The sequence below is a fragment of the Leucopleurus acutus genome (genome assembly GCF_964270905.1).
Source record: "Leucopleurus acutus genome assembly, chromosome: 7".
Classification (NCBI taxonomy): Eukaryota; Metazoa; Chordata; class Mammalia; order Artiodactyla; family Delphinidae; genus Leucopleurus; species Leucopleurus acutus.
In genome coordinates this window covers 63539171-63564732 of record NC_139150.1, presented here as the reverse complement: position 1 = coordinate 63564732, position 25562 = coordinate 63539171, and the positions used below count along the sequence as shown (strand labels likewise).

Sequence of the window (25562 nt, the reverse complement as noted above, 5' to 3'; positions counted from 1 at the left end):
ATCAGGTCTTTACCTCTTGACACCTTGTATTGTTCCTTCATTGTGCTTATAATATAGTTCCTTCATTGTGCTTATAAAATAGTTCCGTATTTGTTTATGGGATTAATTGTCTAAATCTGTCTATACTATGAGGGCGGGGACTTTATCTCTTTGGCTACTGTGTAACCAGCGCCTGGGAACCATGCACAACACTTAGTGCTTAGTAGGGGCAAATAAATATTTGTTGGCTACATGAACCATTGATAGGCAGAACACCAGTTTCATTAGCAAAGGCAGGAAATAACAGGGACTTAACCAGACTTGCAGAAGTAAGAATAAAAACAAAACCCTCAACCCTTTATATTTTATTGCTTGTTTTACTGACATTGTCAGCTTTTTCTAAACAAAGCCATATTTTCCTCATCAGAAAATTGTTCTGGAAAAGATTCTAGTGGTAATAGCATTAACATTGTGAATGTGTGGCAATGGAAGTGTTGTGCAGAAGTGTAGGTGTTCTTTATTATAGAGAGTGTCACTCTGTAAGAATTGATTCCTCTTTCAGCCTATTGAATAAAGCCAATCTCAAATCGTATTATAAAACATTTTTGAAAAGTAGAAGGGAAACTGTCATTCTTTCTTTTTGTAAAATTGTTGTATTGTCTTGGTGATTTTCTTTTGTCAAGATGACTGTAATTATTGGAGAAGTCTGTAAAGGAATATTAAGAGTAAGAAAGAATGATCCATTTTCATGTGTGCTTAGAAAAAATAGTCTGTCACTTGAATTCTGAAGACTGAAGATTTTGTAATGTGCACAGTAAGCCCTTGTGGGAAGAAGACTTCAACTACAATGAAAACATGAGGGCAGGACAGTACTATCTTTATAAATTTGCTAAGCCAAATGCAGTCCTTCTGTTTGATGAAAATTGCTTTCTTTAAACCTGCAAAGTAAAATGCCCTGGTTGTTCTTGTCCATCTTCAAATGTTCTTTAGACATACTTGCCTGTCATGAAGGGAGTTTTCTAAAGGGCATATTGAGTACCACTCGATACCGTAATAGCTTTAGTACATGTCTAAAAATCCCTGCGCTAATTGTATGCAATAACTACTTACTGGTTGCTTAAAATAAATTTGTGCTTATAACTGGCAGAAATGTTTAAAATTCACTGTTAATTATTTCCTGGGTCTGCCTTAGTTATTTGTGTTAACTTTGCATTAACATCTACTTTTTCCATAACCCTTAACAAAACTGAGCGAAATATGCGAATCCAAAATAACAAAATTACGGAGAGTATGTGGCATTCCACCTTCCCTTATAATCTGAACCACAAACCTAAACCTTTGAGATTTATTCCAAGTAGGCAAAAATAAAGAATATAGTGTAACTAAATGATTATACTCATTTCATTTAAAAAATTAGGCAACATTTTAATACAAAATCTAGATTCATGCAGTGACAAATATTCCTGTATTTTAATAATTTAATGAAAAAAGTGTTTTTATTTTAGCATACTATAGACATAATTATATCTTTATGGCTTTTCAAAGCACAAAAAAGGTACAATTTCCTAGACATAAAAGAGTTGTAATTTTAATTTTGTAGAATATAGACATGAACATTTTCAAACTGAACACTGCTTAATAGGGTTAAACATTTCATAGGAATCTTTATAATTTGCTTAAATTTCTTCTGATAAATAGTGATAGAAATTAAATTTGTTAGAATCTACATTACATAATGTTTATGTTTTAACTTTATATTCTTTGATACATAAAGGAAGAAAAAGAAAACTGGGCCAGTAACAAAGGGATATACAGCAGCTGTTACATTCTTTCCTAGATTCTAGAATATTTTTTTCTTGCTTAGTCTCTTTGATGAATTCCCTAGTCTTAAACCTCATGACTGGTTCTACCTCTATTGAAAACTTTGTTTTTTGGATACTGCTTTCCATCATTTTAATGGTTAAATGAATAGAACCAAGATAGCTTATCAATTTGCATGTTGAAAATTTCTTTTATTATTCTAATACTTACCCCACAAAATATTCCATCTGAGAGCTTGTCTACCTTAAATTTTTTCCCACCTGAGCCAGTTCACAGACTAAATTCCTCATTGATATAATTCTCTTGAAATCACTACAGTAGTCCTTTGTAACTTCTGATGTAAGAGGAAAAATAGAGGCAGGTCTTGGTTTTTCCTCAAAGTTACTTTCTTGGGACTAAAGCTTGTAGTATTTTTGTGGCTGGAAATTTAACAGACTAGTAATTGGTATGCTTGAACATTTGAAACAATTCTTTGTTAGTATCACTTTGTCCCTGCCATTCTGATAGTCCCCGAGCCATCTAAGCTTGAATATAAAACTCCTAAAATGCTATTTAATAGACGTTTAGTGATATGGTAAATATATTTGTAATATACAGCTGGGCTTTCTAAGTGGAAAATTTAACAGCTTCTTAGTCTAATGAGTATTTAAACAACTTGTAATCTTAGATAAAATGTAAATTCAGAAAGACTTTTAATGCAGTAAAATTTTATTAGTTCCTACACATTTAGAATTGTGATAATTGAACTAAATTAACATTTATCAAATGCCTGTTATTTGCCAGGACTTTTTCTAGGCATTGGGCACATAAATATGAATAAATTAAATTTCTAGCCCATGACCGGCTGAACAGAAATATAAATTTTTATTATTTATGAAAAAAGTTTCTTCACAGAAAATAAATAATGTAAATCAGGTTATGAGGGGACTGCCTCCATGCCCAACTTACTTTTAAGCATTATGAGAAATAAATCTTTACACAAAAATCAATAAATTGGTATGTTAGCAAAAACTAGCACTACTTAGAGGTGTATTGGAATGTAATTACAATTTTAAGAGTAGTTTAAAAATTTATACTGGACTCTCAAATAGGCAATATTTAGGCATCGCATTCTGGTTGCTATAGGTACCAGAAAAAAGCACTATTTAAAAAAATTTACAGTTCTGTCGTACAAATAAGTCTTCAGCTAGTTTTTCTGAAGTTTTAATATATTTCCAAGCCCTAGAGATTTATTTGTGATAAATTTGCAAATGTTCTCATTAGTAATAGATTCTTATATGTTGTGCTCAATTTTAATCTGAACTTTATAGAGTTCTGTAAGGATATGGTATTAAATAAATAATGAATTAAGCCAAAGGGCTCAAGGGGACACTGGGGGCTAAAGAGTAATAATGCCAGCTTAGTATCATGCATTTAATCAAGTATAGGAAATAAATAACAGTCAGTAGAGTGTGGTGACACTGATAGAACCGGACTCAGAGACCAACCTTTCGTAAGTTAAAAAATGCTAGATACAAGAGCATTCAACCAAGTTTGGAAATTTTTATTTAAACAAAAATTTAAACTTTTTTATTCATAAGTGAGTTTGTAGAATATTTAATATACTACTGTGTGCTGTGAATGTGAATATCCATGAGTGGATATTGACTGAATATGTATTAAGTTTGCGACTTCAGAACCTTTTTTCCCCCATCTAAGAATCTATAGGGAGATTTAATCCTACATTCAGACTTTGGAAAGCAGTGCTCTATCCCAAACTACAGTCTGACAAATGATAAACTCTCAAGGTTTTTCTAGCTGTAGAAGTTGGGTGAATGAGCAGCTTTCACAAATAGTTGAGTAACTACTGACATTAAATGAAGTCCTAGAAAATGGCAAGAAAACAGCTTGGTAATCTCCTGGAAGAATGTTTAAGCTCCCTTTGGGGACCAGATAGAGCACCAGCAATTCCTTACATTCCTAGAGTTTGTATCACAAGGATTAAATATCAAATGTTCAAATATCAAATTTTGAACCAGACAGAATCAAAGATACAAGCGCTTTTGATGGATACATGTGAAGAGATGGCTTGAATTTAATGTTTAAGTACAATTAAGTTTTTTTGTTTAGCTTATTATTAAAAAATATATCAAAAATCAAGAACTTACAGTTCTTACAGAACTTGCAGTGACTCTCCATATATTATGTTATCGGAGGCAAACTCTGGGGATGCCTTCATCGTAGTGTATTTCGTTCTCTTCGGCTACACTGCTGTAGTTGAAAAATCACATTATGAACATCTTTCAAACAGAAAGGAAGACAGTACGTTGTTGGTGAAGGCTTTCATCAGAATTCCTTACCTGGCCTACTAATTAACAGATGTTTGTGCTCTTTTCATGTGTTCTAATCAGGAAGAGCATTTTGGATGGGACGCAACCTGTGTACATGGCTAGAAGGGACAATACTACTTACTAGGGGAAAGTGATACTCATATCTCTGTCCTCTGGAGGCTTAATGATTTGAAAATACAGCATTTTGTAGAAAAACCATCGTGGATAATTAGTTTGAAAAAAATAACAACTTGCTGTGTGACACTGGCTCTCTAGATTGGTAGAACACAGTCTAAATTAGGAAAGTGGAAAATCCATGGGAGACAGTGTGCTTCGTTATCATAGTGTACAATGAAAAGTTTCTTAGAGTGGTAAAAGGTTTTATTTCAAATCCATTTACACATTAATTTCCTATTTAAGTTTATTTTGAAGTAATTTGGAAAGCCAGTTTCTTTTGAGTTATTATACCACCAATATCATATACAATAAGAAGTTGATTTTTCAGGGATAGAACACAGATTATTAGAAGCCTTAGGGGAGACATAGTTCAAGCTCCTTATCTGACAGATAAGCAATCTAAGTATCAGAGAGGCTGTCTCATCCATAGTGTCCAGATAATTAAGAGCAGAGCCTAGGTCTTCTTTTTCAAAGCCTGATATATATATTTTTGTATTTTTCTGTTATCCTGCAACCCACCTAGGGAAGCAATATATAAACTTACCTACATAGGGAGAAATGGACTAGGAGAATTTGAACACTGCTTAACAAGTCTTGGCAGGCGGACAGTTCTAGGGAGCTTCATGGAAGATTCTGTTAGACCTTGTAGAACTAGAATAAGTGTAGAGGTGAATTTATGAGTTTTCAGGTCTGGAAGAATTGTCAAAACAAAATTTTAAGATGGTAAAATGTGTATCTTCTTTTTTAAAAAATCAACCTCTTAATATTTGCGCCATGATTAAGTTTTTGAACTAAAAAAAAGGGAGACATGAGTGCTTTTGATGGATAAATGTGGAGAAGAGCTGGTTTGGATGGAATGTTTAAGCACGATATTTAAAGTTTTAAAAAGCTTTTTGTTATAGAGAATGTCAAAAATAGAAAGAATCATAAAGTGAACTTCCATGTACCATTTTTTAGCTTTAACTGTTACCAATATTTTGCCCATCTTGTTTCATTCAGTATCTTCCAGTTTTTTAAGTATTTTAAAGTAAATCCCAGATAATGTGTCATTTTACTTATAAATACTTAAGTTTCTAATAGACAATGATTATCATTTTTAATACAACTCAATACCATTATTAATTTAACAAATATAACAATAATTCCTTAATATATACTGTATAACCCATGTGCAAATTTCCCAGAATATCGTATAGGTTGTTTTGTTTAAATGAAGGTCCCAAACAGATCCAATACCATATTTGTATTTTCAACTTGTCTTTAACCTATAATAGTTCTATTAACTATTTTTATATTTACTCACTTTTGTATATCATTTATTTGTTGAATAAACCACATAAATTTAAATCTTTTCGTTCAACAAATACATTTAAATTGAGGAAAACCAGACCCTCCTTCCATTTGTGGCTACCATCTATTGAGCACTTACTCCCTTTCAGGATTGAGCTAAGACTTTACATATATTTTTCTTTTCAATCCTATTTAAAAACAAACAAACGTTTTACAGCTCATTAAGCTCATCACTACAGTGGTTAAGAAATTTGACATCGATACACAGATAAGTAGCATTGATAGAATGGGAGCCCTTGTCTCTTCCACTCCAGAATCCACGCTCATTATTACTGTATATACTGCCTTCCAAAGAAGTCATTGTCACGCTGTGTTCATGGTTTTGCAAACTAGTTACAAAACCTCTATGACAGTTTTTTTTTTCCTAACGCATATGAAACTTTACTACAAATAAATACATATAATAGCAGAAGGGTTCACAGACTCCAGGAATTCATGAGTGCAGTTCTTGGGCTGGACTCAGGTTAAGAATCTCTTTTCCTTTTTTTTTTTTTTTTTTTTTTTCCTTTTAATAATAAGATGTTAATAAATAATCCTAAAGTCTAGAATGTCTTTAGTTGAGGTGTGTGATATACATTCAGTTTAAATTGAGCTATGTGTGTCAAAATATAAAAATTATATATTTATTGCTGTATATATTTTTTTCTTTTCTATTCTAATTTTTTGCCATATGCCTAGAGCACTATAATGGTGATCAGGAAACTATCAATATAAATAGTGGTATGGCCTTAGAACACTCAATGTCAGTAAACTGAGTTTTCTCATCTGTGAGATAAAGTTGGATAGTAAGGTTCCTTTGTGTTCTAATGTTCTGGATTTTAAATTAATTGAAGTCAGAGTATTTATAGATCTTTAATACTTGAGTCTTTGAGCTTTCATTAACATGAATCTTTTTGAAGACTCTGAACATTTTCCATTTCCTGAATTATTTTTTAGATGTTTATTTTAAATGCTCTTGTTGAATAACTTGATAATTGGCTGTTTAGGTGCTTGGAGGCATCATATGTTTTGCCTTATACCTGAGGAATGTGCAGTTCTTACAAATACAAGCCCTGTCCTGCACCATTCTGGTACAACAAATGATTGAGAGAGATTGAGTTATTATAACAGAACATTGTTATGGGATCTGTGTCTCCTACTTTGAAAATAAATGACTCAGCCAGACGGCAACATTTATATTTTCTCTAAATGACTAGGGATATAGCAATAGGAGACCATTATCCTGTGACAATATTCTGTTTCATTGACATTATCTCACAAATGTAATTGGTCCATTACCAAATAGAGGTTTTGTTACTGATCAATTTCACGTGATTTCTAAAACCATTAAGATAATAAATATGCCATCATAGTAATTTCATTGACAGGATGTTCTTTTTTCTTCATTTACATTTGTTAAAGGAGAAATATAGATTTAGACTGAACTTAAAAACTACAACTTATACCCATTTTGACTACTTTTCCATTAAAAGAAATGGAATATTGTGCAGAGTAATCATATTTGCATTGAGCTGCCAAAGTGACGACCTTAAAATTTTTTCATGATTTTTTTTTGTCTGCTACACTAAACCACATCAAATCATAATTGTTCCTAAGCAATTAGTTTACTACCTAAGTTTAATGATTTTATTTGAAATAAGTTCCAGATCATTTCCAGGACTTTCCTGGAAATCCACTAAAGTAACAAACACATCAGTAAAATCAACCCTAACCATTACCAGCATGTATAATAACGGCATTAGTAACAACCTAAACCTTGAGATGTCTTGTAGCATAAATGTTGCTAAATGCATGGCTTTTCCCCAAATGTTCTCTAAAAAGTCATCTGTAATCTTGTTAAATTAGAACTCTTCCAGTATCTTTCTGACTTTTACAGTTAAGGTTACGGTATTGATTTTATTTTATAGTCCATGGCTCTCAGATGCTTAACACTAATAAGCCTCTATAGCCAAGGGGTTCTCCCCAGAGGCATGGCGAATAGCAGCTATTTACCTATGCCAATATTTAATAAGCATCTAAAATATACTCCACATCTTGCATAATTGTTTGGTGCTTTTCCTCCTTTCAAATTAGATTTTCTGACATTACTCAAGATACTTTATCATCGTCTGTCTGTTGAAATGAAATTGCTTAATGGACAAAAGTATTTTGAAGTGTTTTTTAAAAATAAGTTTTCATCTATTCAGTATTCACTCTTTTAGCATTGTTCTTCATTATTCAAGGCTTTTTTTTTTTTTTTTTTTAATGTCTCAGGAAGGTGTTCGTGAGCTTCAAAGGGGTTTGAGCTTTAACTTGGTATTGGGTGTTGGTGTAGCCTGGAGACTTTTTTTTTTTAAATAGAGCTGTGATAAACAGAGACTTGTAGAAACATGCTACTTACAGGCTTGGGTTGGAATATACTATATGGAGAGACTTAAATTATCACCAAAGGTTTCACATTGCTCAAGGATGTAGTAATATGCTTGTGTAGTTAAGATTAAATAACTCAAAGATTAAAGTAAGAATTTTCATATATTTAACACGAAGACTACCATATTTTCTGTTTTCTCCTTTGAAAAGGAACTGATTTCCTTAAAAGAAAAAAAGATTGAGAAATCTAACTGAAGATGATATCTTATCTCTTCTTAATGTAGCTTGCCGATTTTCTGAAGTTATTTTAGAGTGTGATAAATATATATATATGGAGATACTTTCTTAACATGGCAGCTAATTATTTTTTGAATCATCTGGCATCATCATCAAACTACTGTAGTGGGATTAAGTCCATATGTCTTGTCATACCATTCAGAGCTTTTTGTTAACTTGGAGCATGTAGGAAGGACTTATTCACATTTGCCACAGAATCATAAAATTTTACATCTAGAAGAGTCCTTAGAAACAGATATTCAGATATTTCTTTTCAATTGTATTCTCAAAAATATTGTTTTGCCTTTAGCCAACTAAATTGCAAACGTTACGTTAAAGCGTTTCATTTTACATTTTTGTAGCATCCAGTATCTAAGACCAGTGAGGCATTTCCTTCTTAAAGCATAATGTCTGGCACAGTATCAAGATCCTGTGTTGTCCACCCATCACTGGGAACTATTTATAATATTCTATGGACCTACAGGCAGTATTTTTTTCTCCAAATATATATTTTACCATTTTTTATTATAAAAGTAAAAATTATTTGTGGGGGATTTGAAAAACAAATTGTCAAATATAAACAAGAAAATTAAAGTCACCTGTAATTCTATCACATGGAGATAACTCACGTTAATATTTGGATATATTATATGCCAGTCTATTTTCTATATATTTTTTTTCTATGCATATTCTATGTATTCTATGTCAAGTAAAATTTTTGCCCTAAATTGGGCTTATTACAATATATGCTATTTTGTAAATTCTTTTCTGTTTGTTGTTTTTTTTTTGGTCTTTTATTTATAATATAATAGCATGTTACAATGTCATTCAATTTCCACTTTGTAATGCTGCATAGTATGCCACCCTTTGGCTATACTATACAGTTTTGAAGGTCTGCTTTACTTGTGGATGTTTAGATAGTTTCCAAGTTTTTTGTATAGTTAATAAAGATACAGTGAACTTCGTTGCATACAAATCTTTGTACTTAAATCTGATCATTTTGTTCCTGTCTAGTTCTATTCATTGTCCCCGGTACCTGGCATACTGTCTGGCACTAAGTCACCAAATACATAGATGCTCAATGAAATTTTGTTAAAGGAATAAATACATTCCTACTGTAGATTTCCTAAGTTAAATATTATGTCCATTTCTAAGGCTTTTGATAAATATTGGCACAAAATCTGGAAAGGTCTTATCAATTTATATTCTCACTAGCAGTGCCTGAGTGGTTTGTTTAACTCCACCATCATATCCATACTACTTAGACACAGCACATGGCTCTATAAGCAATTTTGAAGCATGTCCTCTGAAATATATTTAAAGAACAGTGAATCTATGGCCTTGTGACTCTACCCATGCACCTCTTTTCTGTCATTTATATTTCACTTAAACCATTGGGCATCACAGTACATCTTTTCTTGCCAGGAGCCGAGAGAGCCCCATTTTATTGTGAAGGAAATGGGGAAATGGAGAGGGTACCTCAGGGAATATGCAAAGCTTTCAAGTAAAGACACCTACTTGGTCTCTCTCCTTTCTTGTCCTACAGACTCACTCCCTCGGGGCACTTCCCCACATAGGTTCCTTTTTTTTTTTTTTTAACATCTTTATTGGAGTATAATTGCTTTACAATGGAGTGTTAGTTTCTGCTTTATAACAAAGTGAATCAGCTATACATATACATATATCCCCATATCTCCTCCCTCTTGCATCTCCCTCCCACCCTCCCTATCCCACCCTTCTAGGTGGTCACAAAGCACCAAGCTGATCTATCTGTGTTATGCGGCTGCTTCCCACTAGCTGTCTGTTTTACATTTGGTAGTGTATATGTCCATGCCACTCTCTCACTTCGTCCCAGCTTACCCTTCCCCTCCCCGTGTCCTCAAGTCCATTCTCTATGTCTGCATCTTTGTTCCTGTCCTGCCCCTAGGTTCTTCAGAACCATTTTTTTTTTCACTTACCATATATATGTGTTAGCATATGGTATTTGTTTTTCTCTTTCTGACTTACTTCACTCTGTATGACAGTCTCTAGGTCCATCCACCTCACTACAAATGACCCAATTTCATTTCTTTTTATGGCTGAGTAGTATTCCATTGTATATATGTGCCACATCTTCTTTATCCATTCATCTGGCGATGGACACTTAGGTTGCATCCATGTCCTGGCTATTGTAAATAGAGCTGCAATGAACATTGTGGTCCATGACTCTTTTTCAATTATGGTTTTCTCAGGGTATATGCCCAGTAGTGGGATTGCTGGGTCATATGGTAGTTCTATTTTTAGTTTTTTAAGGAACCTCCATACTGTTCTCCACAGTGGCTGTATCCCCACATGGGTCCTTTATCTACAGGTAAAACTTAGGAAAGTAAGGATCAGTATGGTTCTCCACAGGGAAACAATAGAAATAAATCCATCAAAGCTCTGGGCCGGGATCTTCTGCACTTGGTAATTGCAGTATTTTTCATAATACTTACACAGTTACAAATAGCCTCTCCTCTAAATTTTCCTCTCCTGCACACAATTTACCGCCAGGCAAAAGCAGAGGAGGAGAAGCCTGGGTCTCTTTCAGTGCTCAGTCGGCAGAGTCATCCTCCCTGCTTCTCCTTGTCCTCCAGGCACAGGGCCCAAGCTGTTTCCCTGTCTCAGGACTGACTCTGGATTTATGGCCTGAAGTACAAGTATCAGATTTCCAGCTCCTGAACTCATCCCACACACCAGCTTTAGTAGCCTCTCATTTATTATCTCATGTATTATAAAGAGCATTATTATTTTATACAGATGGGTCATTCCTTTTTCATGTTGTCATCCAGCTTTCACCCCAACATTTTAATGGAAAGCAGAAATTCCCCAGCTTAGCTAACGTTCACTTGTCAGTCTGTTTTGTGTTGCTTGACAGAGTTTCAAGGGAGTAACGGGCGTGTTAACCACCTTTGCCTTCTTCCAATGAGTTTGGTCTCTGAAGAGCTTTTCTATATCCAGAGTTTTTATAAATCTATAAAGCTCTTTAAAATCTAGAGAAGCCTAAAACCTGTAAAAAATAAAGAAACTTGGAAAACTGTGAGGGGTATTAAGTTAGTAAGACTTGTCAGTATAATAAAATCTTGTCAAATCCTAGTCACTGGACTCCCTAAGCTAAATGTTCCCACATATGCACTTTTCTTCTTTGATCTGTATCATGCTCATACCAAAGGACCAAAGTTTCATTGCACCTTGAGTTTTCTTCTGCAAAAAAAGAATCCTGTAACATCTGCTCAGCAGCTTGATAATGTAAAAAATAAGGAAGACATTTTTAACAATGATTATAGCTTTATAAGTACCTCATAATAAAATATACCTTAACATTAAATACTGGAAAATAAGAGAAGTCGGCAAGTGGTGATTTGTATCAAGAGGGTTCTTTTAGACTTGTTTACAAGTATGACATGTAAATAAGAAAGACAACTTAGGAAGATGTAAAAATATTGGAATTTTAAAAGATTTTGAGGCAATTTGCTTCTTTGTTAACTAGATAGAAATATGTTTTTCTAAATCATAGGAATGGCACAGTTAATATATTTTGTTAGTGTTATGCTATGCTGAAAAGAACAGCTTCATAGAAATTCAAGAATTCTTGTGTGCTCTTACATAATTGATTTCAAATAGTTGTAAACTGTAAGTGTCATGTGGGGAAGAAGAAAAGGAATTTTTTTTTTTTTTAAAGAAAATGATGTGTTTTCTACGTAGGCGATAGACATTCGATTTGTAACCTTAATCCACTGAAGCATATTGGAAAAGCTAACATATTGCTCTCCTATATGTGAAAAAGGAGCAGGTGCCCCAGACAGGCAGGTGTTGAGGTAGCTGTTGGAGCTTGCCCTAGATCACTAGTTGACTTCAGTGAAGTTCTACTAACAGGTGGCTAACTGATTGGAGTGTCATGTGACATTTATCCCGGGAGCGACTTGGATGACAGGTTGCTACAGACTGAGGAAGGGGTCTTTGCTTTGATGAAGAAATTGCCAAAACTCATGTCTCATTAGTGTTTCCTAAGGTTCTTTGGAAGTGAACAACAGTTTAATTAAGGGCTGACGTAAACACGTTTCTGCACACTTTCCCTGCAGCCTTTTATCACATTAGAATTGATCAAAATTGTTGCCTTGGGCTGACTTGAACAGATATACATCTGGAGCGCCATTTGTGCAAGCTGCCGACTAGTCGAGTACATACGCTGTGTTTCACAGCAATGCTCTTCCTTTGTGGATGAAATTACGTTGTTGGGAGATGAGTTGATCTAACTCTTTATTTGCTTAAGCCTTTATCTCTTTGAAGTGTTGCGGTGAAATGAATGACACATCAGGGCTTAGGATGTATGTATGTCAGAGTAAAAATTATGTGATAACTTGCTTTTGCAAAATACTTATTTAAAGGCATGCGTAAGTCTAAAGGAACTGACTTATATAAGTAACCTACATGAACTTTTTCTTACATGGTAGTTTTCTATTATGTATTTAACTACGCAATTGGTTTCTAAAGCCATAGCTAATTGTCCAATTATAAATCTAAACATGGGTGTAGACACTGAAGACGAGCACCGTCAATGTGAATCTCCTTTAAAAAGACAGCGTCTCTAATTTTTGGCCATTAAGAAGAATCCTTTCTATAATCCAGTATTATCACACTTGCAATTATTTAATGAATTTTTGTATTTAATGTCTGTCCTCTCTGCTGAACCGTAAGCATCACCAGGACACGGAGCAGGTTGTCTTGTTTAACATCTTGAACTTGATGCCTTTCCTTAGTTTCTCACACTTATTAGAAGCTCAGTGACTGATTTTGTATTCTCTCTTTGCTTTACATTCAGTTCCTTCTCATCTGGTGGTATCTATTCATGCATCATACATTTTAAGATAGACTGACTGTGGTTATTTCACTCATCCTACGCTACTGGTTATCATTCCCCCAGATAGCTTCTTTCACATGCAAGAGATTCTAAAATAAACTGCCTAGACACAGTGTCTGCTCCACTTCTTCTACCTTCTTTTAATCCTAGATTTTAAAAAATTCTTTTCCTGAGTAGCATGATCTTGTCCTCCACATTTTTTTTTTGTGCCCTTGATGAAATCATCTTCTGTAGGAGGTAAGCCATTAGTCAACTTTTTAAGCATACGTATAGACATGCTACGGATATAACAAGTACAAAATAATAATGAAAAAAAATCAAATAATATAAGACACAATCATAGGATCATTAAGGAAATCTAGACCGCCAAAATTCTTTAAGAGGGATTACTTAAAGAGAAAGTAAGTCAAGTTGGTTCAGTGGATAAAATATTGTTCTATAAATGGAATAAGAGGGCAGAAAAACAATTTTCTAGCCCAAGGGACCATCCTATGCTAGGAAAGGCACAGAGTTAGAAGCACATCCCTTCGGGCCCCCCTTCTCCTCCAGGAGGCCATAAACAAATTAACTTAAAGTTTAAATAAAACAGAATGATAAGGAAAGATTAAAGTAAAACTGTGGTACCTTGCTAGATGTTAGGATGAAGGAGGTATCATCTGAAGGAGATGATTCCAACTACTGTTTTTATGATGAACCACGATGAGGAATGTTTAAGAAAGAGAAGAGACAGGAAATTCTTGATGTAACCATTTAATCAAATGGGCCGAGTTGGGGAATGGAAAAAAATAGAGCTTTTGGAAAGTTTTCCCTTGGGCAGTCAATTCATTTATATAGTGCTGCTTTCCAAATCACATTTAAATTTCTTTGCCTGATTTCAAGCCTTCACTGTCCTCTGCTTCCCTCTCCTCCACAACACCATAAGTTGTATTACTCAACTTATGCATTGATAGTGTGTATTATTATTCAACTTATTGTATATTTATTCAGCTTTATTATTATTCAACTTATTTTCAACGTAATCTTTTTATGTATGATTCGTCCTGCTTGAAGGACATTAGATTGTGAAAAGCATGACATTTGTTTTTCTCCACAGAAAGGTCACGTAAAAACATCTTTCCATCTATCCACTCCTCAAACATGTTTTTTCTGTAGCATACTAGAGCATTAAAAATAGCAACGATATCATTTTTCAGTTTGGCATGAGGTCTATTGGACTTCAGACATTCAAAATAAAATTAAAATAAAAACAATGCGAGCTTGATTCATGCTTAAAATGCAATAGCTAGAAACTCTACCCTTATTTCTCCCAGATAATTGACCTTTTACTTTTATTCCCTCTTCAAGCCAGAGAGTTTTTTTTGTTTTCTTTGTGAGGGGGTAGGGGGCTCATTTTGTGTCACCTTAAGTACTTAGTGCCTTGTACAGGCTGTATAGCAGTATATTTTTATTGATTAATGAGCCCAAGGTTAACTTCATTTAGTGGGAAAACAAAGGCAGTTAAGCCTACTTTCTAATACTGCCATTCTTTATCTGTTCCTTAAAAAAACTGTTTCACTATGGACAGTGGACCTTCCCATTCTTATTTTTACTTACTTTAAGCTAATTTTGTTGTTTAAAAAGAAGGCAGTTTATGGTGCCTTTTACAATTTGAAGAGTGAATTTTATTTTGTTTCCGCAGTGTTGGCCTCTATAATTCCCCTGTGTGTTTTGAACATGAAGGTGCCATTATTATTCAGTGTATGCCTAAAGAGAACTAGAAAATAAATGAACCTGTAATAATTACCCAGTAAAGCCAAGTGTATCATTTTGACTAAGAAAATGCAAAGGCTTCGTTTCTCAAAAATTACGTAATCACCTATATTGTTGAATTTCTCTGTACAAACACCCCTGATTTATATGCCCTTTATGAAAAGAGGCTCATGTGAATTCGCCTGGGTTTAATGAAAATTCTGAAATAGCTGTAGTAGTTGCAATAGCCTTGGTTGATCTTCTCCAGAAATGACATAACTAGAATGACACTCATTCTGCTTCCCAAACTCTGGTCGTATTTAATTGTTTTTAAATGATGTATAGTATATGCTTTATTACTTATACTGTGGAGTCTTTAGGAACTCATTTACCCACATTAATTTAATTCAAAATTTATATTGAAGCACAAGTAAAGCATAAGAGTGTCAATAGAAACTTACCAGTTTCTTTTTCTAAGAGTTAATTTTAAATTAAAAATTTGGAATGGAAACTTATTACATCATCTATAAAGTGAGGGATGTTATAGAGGTTCTTTCCACCTCTGACAATCTATATGTCTGTGATTAACTTGCAGCAGGCCAAAACCTATATTTGTGTATTACCTTTTTTTACAAAAATAAATTTATTTATTTTATTTGTTGCTGCACATGGGCTTTCTCTAGTTGTGTTGTGTGGGCTTCTCATGGCGGTGGCTTCTCTTGTTGCTATGGGCTCTAGGCGCACGGGCTTCAGTAGTTGTGGCTCAGTGGCTTAGTTGCTCCGCTGCATGTGGGATTTTCCCGCACCGGTGCTCGAACCCGTGTGCCCTGCATTGGCAGGTGGATTTCTTAACCACTGCACCACCATGGAAGGCCCTGTGTATTACCTTTTAAAATCACATAGCTCTTAAGTGGAGTCAAATATTATTTTTGGCATTTTTAAGGTAACTTAGCTGAAATGAACTTCCTTTGTCTATTTTTTAAATGGTTTAAAAAGTTTCTTTTTTTTTTATGTACCAGCATTAGTTGCTGTGGTTTTGTTAGTAAAAGTTTCTTTCCTTTTTTTTTTTCTTTTTGAGAAAGATATAAGGAAATGGTACACTCATCAAAGTTCTGATAGGTTAGTGACAGCCAGTTAGTCACAAATTGTAGCTTACAGCTACAAGTACGCCTGTCATTTTTTTGTAGACTGTGATGTCTACTGTAGTTACAGTAGCATATGTATTCTTTACATGCCAGTGTGCTGAAAACATATTTAATTTTATTGGATGCCTTTACCAGAGCTTAGGTAATTTTTTAAATGGTAAAACAGTGATAACTAGTTTCTTATCTTAATAGCACCATGAAGTTTTTTTCTCATGTCAAAAAAAAGTTCTTAATTAAAAATGCAAATTGTATATATATATTTTATGTGTGATAAAGTCTTGGGTATTTTTTCTTTTAATAAAATTTTCTCCTTTTATGAGGAGAAATATGAAAATATTTCTTAAACTGAAATATTTATAGGTGAAATTATATGATGCCTGGGATTTGCTTCAAAGTAATGCAGGGGGAGGGAGTATAGATGGGGTAAAGATGAAATAATTGAATAATTGAAGAAGCTGAGTGATGAGTACTGGAGAAGAATCCATTATTATTCTGTCTACCTGTGTATATATTTAAAGTTTCTGATAATAGAAATCTAAACTTCATGGCTCATGTGATTTTTGGAACATCTTACTATACATTTATAAACCTCTGTAAAAATCAGCATTACTCTAGGTGTTGGAAAAAGGGCACATCTCTCCTTACCAACTGGAGTTCCCTCCTGAATTCCGTATTCCAACTAGCTGTATGGTACAGTCTCGTGGTCACCCAAGATGATCACTTTCTAAATTAGTTATTTATTGAATTGGGTTAATTCTGTTGAAATATCTATTATTGCATTAGCTCTATCTCTACTCTTATTTCAAGTCTCATATCTGTCTTTTGGCAGTATTAAATATTTGTGGGATGAATGAATGAATGAAGCCCTGAATACTTCTCCTGTCGCAGCTCTTTTTATAATTCCTTTTTAACTTGTCTGTCTCCCCTGTCTAGATTTCAGGTTTTATAGAGGCTGAAGCCAAATCTAGGTCACACTTGTGTCCCCAGTATCTGGCGCAGAGTCTGGGCTACACTAGACCTTCAGTAAATATCTATGGAATGAATGTAGTAATTAATTTATCTTCTTAAGTGGTGTCCAGGATTACTGTCTTTATTTCAGCTAATTCATCCTCCATGTAGTTTCTGGAGGGATTGCTCTACACAGCAAATATGATCATATTTTGCCCATCAATAGTGTTTTCTTATCAGGGTAAGCATTCAGACATTTATACATGAAATCTGAGACCCCCTCATTGTGTGGGTCCTGCCAGCTGTTCGCTCCCTCTCTCATCTTTGTACTTCACCACTCCACAGACTATGTGTAGTACTTACGTATTTTATGCCCCGCTCCTTTGGAACATTTCCTCCTTCTGGGAATGTCACCCCCATCCATGTTTTATTTTATTTTATTTTTTTCATGTTTTAAACATGGTGTCACTGGGGGTACCATCCTTAACCTGGGGAAGCTGAGGTGATCACTGCCCCTGTGCAGTGAGGCTGGAGAAGTAGCAGCAAACACCACAGCACCTCTGCTCTCAACACACTTTCTCCTTCTCAACTGTTGACAACCATTTCCTTCTTACCATTTTTCTCTTCGCTGACCGTGAATATCCCTACAGCAGCAATTACTTTTTTATTTTTTGTAACATCCTCCGTTTACCTGGCAAATAGAGGAACCCAATAAATATTTGCAGAATGAACATATTAAGGAATGTCTTTTTTGCTAAACAAGTAATGAGTTTTCCATAAAAGATGTTAAATCAGTGATAGATTATACTTACCAGCATACTCAAGGCTTGTTTTTCACATTTGCACCAGGTTTTCTCTATTTTTTAGGTCGGTCAAAAGACAAACCCCTGAATTGTATACATTGAAGAATGAAATGCTGAGGTTAAAAAAGACCTTGATGTGAACCAAGGGACCGAGGGAAACGTGATGCTTAGTTGTTCAGAAGTTCAAAGTTTATTTAGTGGTCAGAATAATTCCGATGATACTGTTAATGAAGCCTTGGGTTAGCTTCAGTGGAGATTGTTTCTGACAGATATTTCAAAGCTCCAACGTAGCTGGGTCTTTGACCCTCATTTTGTATTTTGTAAAAGAGTAAAAAGTACAAAAATCATAAAATGTTGGAAAATGAGATCTCTTACTAGGTTGATGTGAACCTTGTAGCTTAAGAAAGTTGTAAAGCTTGGGCTTTCCTCTCTTTCTCTGCAGATATGTCTTCTCCGACTACTATGAAGAAGCCTGAAAAGCCATTGTTCAGCTCTACATCTCCACAAGATTCCTCCCCAAGATTGAGCACTTTCCCCCAGCACCACCATCCCGGAATACCTGGAGTTGCACACAGTGGTAAGGAGTTTCACGTGTAGAGGAGAAACCTCCCTCTTGTTCGCAGAGCCTAAACCCTCAAGGATGGATCAAAACTCTATCCTTATAGCTAAGGTGACCTATTTTCTCAACCAAAGAGGGAGGGTCGTAATCTGATCCAAAAAATTTTTATTAATATTTGAGGAAAGAGTTTAAAGCCATACAATTAAATAGCATCTACATAATGTATTTTTAAATTGCCTGTATTGGAAAGATTACAGTCACAAAAGATAAGAAAATATATAGTTATCTTAACAGTAGCTTCCAGGTTGGTCCTAATTTTATATATTTTACTAAGAGAAAGATGGAGTTTCAAGTATGCTGCTGAGTTAGAGTATTTCCAGCAGCATTGATATATAGACACTATTTCCATAGATACTATTTTCTCTACAGAAATCAATATTTTAGCTACTTATTTGGGAGTAAAATTAATCAGAAAAATAAAAGGAGTACTTTTCTTTGACAATTATTTCATATACATAAATCCTTCCTGTGGGCTAGTACATTTGATATTATGTTTAATATCATAATTTAAATAGGAAAAAGAATCCGATATTTCACATTTATACTTTGAGGAACAATTAATGTTAAATCCTCTTTTAAAATTGAAAATGAGATATAATTCATAAGCAATACTCCATACTTTTTACCTATTGCTCTTAAACCCTAGAAAGGAGTAGTCTGAATTTTAGGTGGAGAAAGTTTATTATGTAAAAAAAATATATGTTTATAGTGATACTCTTATTGCTTTAAATTTATGGTGAGACAACTCTTTATTCTTCAAAAAAACTGAATCTAGTTTTTAAACCTTTATTCAAGGGATATGACATCTGTTTATAATAAAGTTCTTAGCTTTGGTCTATAAATATATATTGATATGTATTGTCCCTATACTTAAAAATGCATGGCCTTCAATGCTACCATTAAGACAATTATAAAATTAAGAGAAGAATATACAAGTCAGCTGTGGTATATAAAATTTTTTACATTTATTTATTGTACTGCTAAGATAGATGAAAAAAGTCAGTAACTATTTCATACATTTATAATGTTGAGTATCTGGGCAAAATTAACTTAGAAGTCAAATCACCCATATCTGATTAAAGTGTTCATATTTCTAATATGTGGAAAAAATTCAAGAGTACATTTTTACATAATAAACCATGAGAGATCTAGATAAGCCTTCCACCTTTGTCCTTTACCATATATATGCTCAATATGTAATATATTAGGGCCTGTGGCAGACACCTTATCATGAGAAACAGTTTCTCTCCTTAAAGAGCTCATGGCATAGTGGGGGGAGAGAGGGACCCTATCATCAGCCAGGCATCGAGTATGACAGGATTACATCCTTGGAGGAGGATTAGATGCCTGGAAGAGGTGTGTTCTCAACTGAAGTTTGAAGAGTGAGTTCACCACAAGAAGGAACAAGCGGGGGGGGGGGGGGCGGTCATTTCAGGCAGAGTGGACAGTGCAGTAGAGGTCATTGCAGCAAGGAACTGCCATATGTTGAAGGATCCGCAAATGTTGAAATGTGCCCTGAATAGGAGAGAGTGGCCAGAGATGAGGCCAAAGAAGTGGAGCAAGACTGGGTCTTAAAGCACTTGAGGTCTGTACAAACCTGTGAAGTTGTTGGGATTTTATTATTGAAGCAGTAGGGAGCCATTGAAAGATTCTTAGCAGAGAAGTTCCATAATTTAAATGATACTTTAAAAAAAATTATTTATTTGAAACTATACAGGATATATTGGAAGGAGCAAGACTGGAGGAAAGGAGGCAATTAGGAAGACTTTGTAATATCTAGGCAAGGAATACATAAATGTACATGTATGCATGCATGTATGTATGAATTCTTTCATAATGAAGGGAAACATTTTTTGCCTTGTAGTTTACTTTTCTTTCTTTAAAGGACTAGAATGACTTTTATTGAGAAAGTAGCCATTTTTACTTTCATTGGGAATTCTGCATTCTATCTAGTTTGTATCAGGCCAGCCAGAGCTTATTTGAGCATAAGTACTTGGGAGCCCAGAGATTTGAGCTCTGATTTGCTATGTGCCAGTTCAGATCAAAAGAGATCTCTTCCAAAACTACTGATGCCAAATGATCTTAAAGCCCAGAGGACCCATGATGGAGCTATGTATATATCCTCCAAGGGTTTGTGTACAGATATAAGTAAAGACCGTGGTTAAATTGAGCTGAGATTAAGAGCACTTCAACACTGAGTCAAAAGATGTGCAATTTAATTTAGGCGTTGGCATTTTCTTAAATTATACATTCAAGTGTGTATACTCCTTAAATAAAGTAGTATTTCAACAAGGAGTTTTGTTTTAAGAAATAGGTAATTGTTCTCTGAAATGCATCCCTTTGATGGAGGATGCTCAAACTTCAGTGTGTGCAAAGATTACGTGGGGCACTTGTTTAAAATGCACTTTCTGGTGCCTCACCCCTGGAGGTCCTCATCTAGTACGTCTGTGGTTAGGCCCAGGAATCTGTACTGTAGCAACAATCCAGAGGATTCTGAGTTCCCTGGACATTCAGGGAGCAGAGTTGTGACCATAAAACTGAGTTTATGATTCTTCTATGATGTACATTTTAAATTTCTTGTATCTTCTGAAAAAGCTTTCTTTGGGGAAGATAAGGAATATCCCTTAAGGGTAATTTTTTTGGTACGTAATTACAAAGCTGGAGATAAGTCATTCCAGATGGTTTTCATTTATAGGTCATGGAAGGAATTTATTTTTCATATTGTTTGCTACATTGTCTCATAAAACACTAAACATTTATCATATAAATTTCCTATGATCTGGATCAAAATAGTAAACAGAAATAGACAGTTAATCTTCACTTCTATCTATACTGGTTGATACTCTTAAATTGTACTTATGTAAAGTACAAATTTAACATTATGGAGAGAATGATTGTGCAATTGTATCCTTTCCCCATTTTTAAACTTAAGCATCATATTTTAAAAACTAAATAATAAATTACGATCACACTAATTTTGAAAAATTACAGTAAAATTAAACATTATGTACATCACATATGTTTTGTACATTATTTCTCTTTATAAAATATGTGATTTATGGGTAAGTTAATATGCCTATCTGAAAGTTAACATTTGCATTTCTGAGGGTTTTGTTCTTGGTCTTATCTCAATAATGTCTTTTGAGCTACATGTAGTAAAAGTTACAGTAGGAGGAAAATAGAACTCCTTTGGTTTTAAAAGGAACCTTTTCATTTAAAAAAAGAGTTCCCAGGTTTATGTTCAAATATTCCAAAGCATTTATACGATGATCAGTTAACTGTTCGGGACATTACTAATTATTGGCTTCCCTTCTAAATAATGCAAAATATTTACTTAAAATTGGAGTACACTTCTGTTTTGAATTTTGGTAGAAAATGCGTGGGTCCCCTGCCCTCTACTTAATGCTGTGACTTGGTCTGTACTTAGGAGACAAAGACTTTTTAATCAAAGAATGTGTTCTGATGGGAAATAACTTTGCTTAAAGAAATATTTTATGAATTATTGGCTTAACCTATAAAAGAGAACCTTCTTTTTTTAAAACCATTCATAGATCTAGAAAGCAAGATTGTTCGTTCCCTAGACTGGAGGTGATATCTATGTGGGCTTAGCAGTCCCGGCATAGAGGATAATAGTAAAAGACTAGCTTATTTTAAGAGAGTTTGGTTAAATCAGAGGGAGGAAATGAAGAGCCTTCGGTTGTATGGTTTCCCAGGATGCTGTAGGATTGGGACGGAGCAGTATGGCCAACAGCTAATGAGTCCTCTTTTCTTTCCTGTCTCCTGCAGTCATCTCAACTCGGACTCCACCTCCACCCTCACCGTTGCCATTTCCAACACAAGCTATTCTCCCTCCAGCCCCATCGAGCTACTTCTCTCATCCAACAATCAGATATCCTCCCCACCTGAATCCTCAGGATACTCTGAAGAACTATGTACCTTCTTATGACCCATCCAGTCCGCAAACCAGCCAGGTAAAAATGAGAGAGAACATATAATTAAAGCACAGGTCTAACGGTAAGCCCTGAAGCTTACTTAGACAGTGTGTCTGGGAGAACAGCAAGCTTTTGAAATCCATCTTCAGGAAGTTTCTTGGTGACTCACTAAGTTTTTATTGAAAGGTGGCTGAATGACAGGTAGGAAGTGTGTTGCCCCAAAGGAAGGGGCACATTTGTGAAGATGTTCTTGGTTTGATGTTTTGGGATTTTCATTGAGTGAAGAGAAAGTTAATGCAGAAGGTCCACTGACAAAAATGTTCTGAGCTGGAGTTCACACCTCTGAAATACCTGGTTTGACACAGAGACAAAGTGCTTGTTTCAGGCAGAAGCGAAGTATGAGCTAAAATAAACACACACAAAAGACCTTACAGTTGTATTTATAGACCAACTATTAGGTATTAAAATAAGCTTTGGTAATGTAAACAGTTTCAGTGTTTGATGACTACTTGAATATTCTTTGCTCAGACATGACTATGTTTCATAATGAGTGACATTACCAGAAGTCTTTTTTTTTTTTTTTTAATTTTTATAGTGGTAAACACTGTGCAGTGGCTTTAAGGATTCTTTGTATAAGTGTAGTGACTCATGTGCCTTCCTCATTCCCTAAACATGTGGTTTCTCCTTTGGAGAGGTCACTTCATGGGGATTTGGTATAAGAGGATTTTCCACAATCAAGTGGACAGCCTGCCAAAGCTGGCTCTATCAACCATCGTAATATCAAAAATCTGTCATGTAATTTCGATCTTATGGTCTGGTATTTGGCTCTGCTGTTTTACCTCCAAGACTCCTGTCCACTTCTTCTCACATTTTTTAACGTTCTGCGGGATTTTCATAAGTGTTCTGTCATTAATGCTGTTCATTTACTAAAATGCCAGTAAACGGTATGTGCATATTAATTTAGAATTAACAAAGAAAGATCTGAAAAAAAAATTCCCTTTGGTCTTAATTTAATTGTTAACACGGAGCAAAATGGTCCCTTCTGGGGTTTTTTTGGTTTTTTTTTTGTGAGTAACAACATGTCCAGCACTATTTGGGTTACTTAACATTAAGTTATCTGTACTTTTAGCTCCATTGACTAGTAATGCTAAACTAAGTATACTGTTCTTGAATTTTGAATTTAAAGTTAAATGATTTGTGTTTTAGAAGAAAATGTTCAAATGGTGTAGCACTTTTAATGACTGTAATAATAATTACTAAGTAAAACAGTAGGATCTTGGTATATCAATTTAGAAGTAAAATTTGCTGTCAGAGCATGGATTCAAAAGTCTCAGTTCCATAGAGCATTTTGCTAGACTCAGCTGGGAACAGTGCACACAAGGTCTGATTTTAATTTGTGTAGAATTTCCATGAATAACAAAGTCTAATTAAGACATCCATTAAAAGTCCTTAACGTTAATTCAGTGTGGAAAATCTTAGAGTTCCATTGGATTTTTTTTTTTAACTGATGTCTTAATTAGGCGCTGTTAGGGGAAAAATTATGCAAATTAAAATCAGGGCCTTAGTGTTCTGCATTTCTTTAATTATTCAGTGCTTGTTTTACGTATATTTCAATTTCTTTATAAGTTAAGAGGGCATGTTAGGTGATAATCTGCCTATATTGTTCTCAGTTTTTCTTCATATTTTCAAGGTAAAGACTGAGCTTCTGAGAAGCATCTTACTCTCATCTCAGTTGAAAAAAAAAATTCCCTCTCAGGATTTTGTATAATAGGAGCAATGTACTATAAGTAGGATAATCCTTTCCTAATGCTGTTCATCTTCAGATAAGATGTCTCTCTTTTCATATCTACAATATGAAAGTTCATGTATTAGCAACCTTAAAAGACAAGCTTTATAGTGTAGCTTCATCTGTTTTGAACCAACAGAAAACTGAAAAGAAATAACCTTTCCATTCTTCTGACCCTGAGTTTCAGGAAAGTTGTCTATATTGGCTTGGGAGTTCTTTCTTTGTCACTTTCACTTTTTTTAAATGAGAGAAACATCTGTTTGTTGGTTTATGTCGATTCAATTCCAGTAGACAAGGCTTGCAGGGTGGGCAAGGTAATATATTTGGTGGCAGCATTTTCTTGACAATATTGTTATTTTTCTCTTCTATGCTCTCAGGTAGGTGCTGTCAAACTGTTTTGGTGAACACAATGTACAGAAAGGCTTTTTACCATCGAATGTACCACCGATGATAAAACATGATCACTCTTTTTTTCTTGGGGGAGATATATAAAGCAGTCTTTTGCAGTGGTCGCATAACCAAAAGTTGATGGTCTTCTTTAGAAACAAATTGCTTTTTCCCTTTGAAAGGAAAAGTGGGTCTTTATTATAAACTGCAGAGTTGTTTTTGCAGGAACATTATATCTGCTTTGATGTTTAACTTCAACTCAAAACCAGGTAATTTGCACTTCAAAATAGGGCTCTTGATATTCACCTTTTTAGCTCTAAAAATCGGGGAAAAAATGAGGACTTGTTGACCTGTTGTCAACTGTTCCTTTCCAGTATCCCCCAGGGCTGCACTGATTTTGACTGTTAAGTCGAGCAACTGAGATGCTTTGTCCTCCCCACAGCAGTTTGGAGATTAATTGCATTGCTGCTACACCGATTAGAGTGAGACAGTCATGCTATTTAATGGAATATTTTAAATAAAATTAGTCTAAGATATAACTCTCTCCTAGGTCTCCATAGGGGGAAAAAATCTGGTCAGTTTTCCTGACTTAAATACTTAATTTACTCATGATGAATATGTAGGATATTCAAAAGTTCATTTTCTTTATAGAATAAATAATGTGGCCTCTGAGGCACCCAACTAAGACTTACTTCATGTCTCTAAGTTCTAATAGTGAAGTGTTCTTAGCTGTTTATCTTTTTCTTTAAAGAAACGTCTACTTGTAATTTATGTGCAGGCATTTAGATAAATATTCTGTTTCATTGCTTTTTTGACTTTAAAAGTGGTACAGATTATAAAGACTAAACATTTGTGGAGAACACCCTCATAGCAAATTGTTGTGTACGTTATGTACTGGTGAATTCCAACATGAGCAGAATTAAAAATACCATTCTCTGCCCAGAAAAATACATTCCAGTATTTCTTCAAACAGTGTTCCCTTAGAATTTTGTCTCCCACTATGGACACTAGGCTAAAACTCAGATAATAATATCTTTTCTATCACTGCCTAGCGGATTTTCTCTTTAATTCTCA

At 34.5% G+C, this 25562-nt stretch overlaps 1 protein-coding gene across 3 annotated transcripts in view; it reads left to right on the top strand.

Annotated features, from left to right (window-relative positions):
• The window catches only part of NFIB (nuclear factor I B), a 234776-nt gene that overhangs the window by 175328 nt on the left and 33886 nt on the right, over nucleotides 1-25562 (top strand). For all 3 annotated transcript variants that reach the window (XM_082842856.1, XM_082842857.1, XM_082842855.1), the window contains exons 7-8: nucleotides 18207-18341; nucleotides 22170-22354. In XM_082842856.1, the coding sequence (XP_082698982.1) occupies nucleotides 18207-18341; nucleotides 22170-22354 (320 nt within the window). The remainder of the gene's footprint in view (nucleotides 1-18206; nucleotides 18342-22169; nucleotides 22355-25562) is intronic.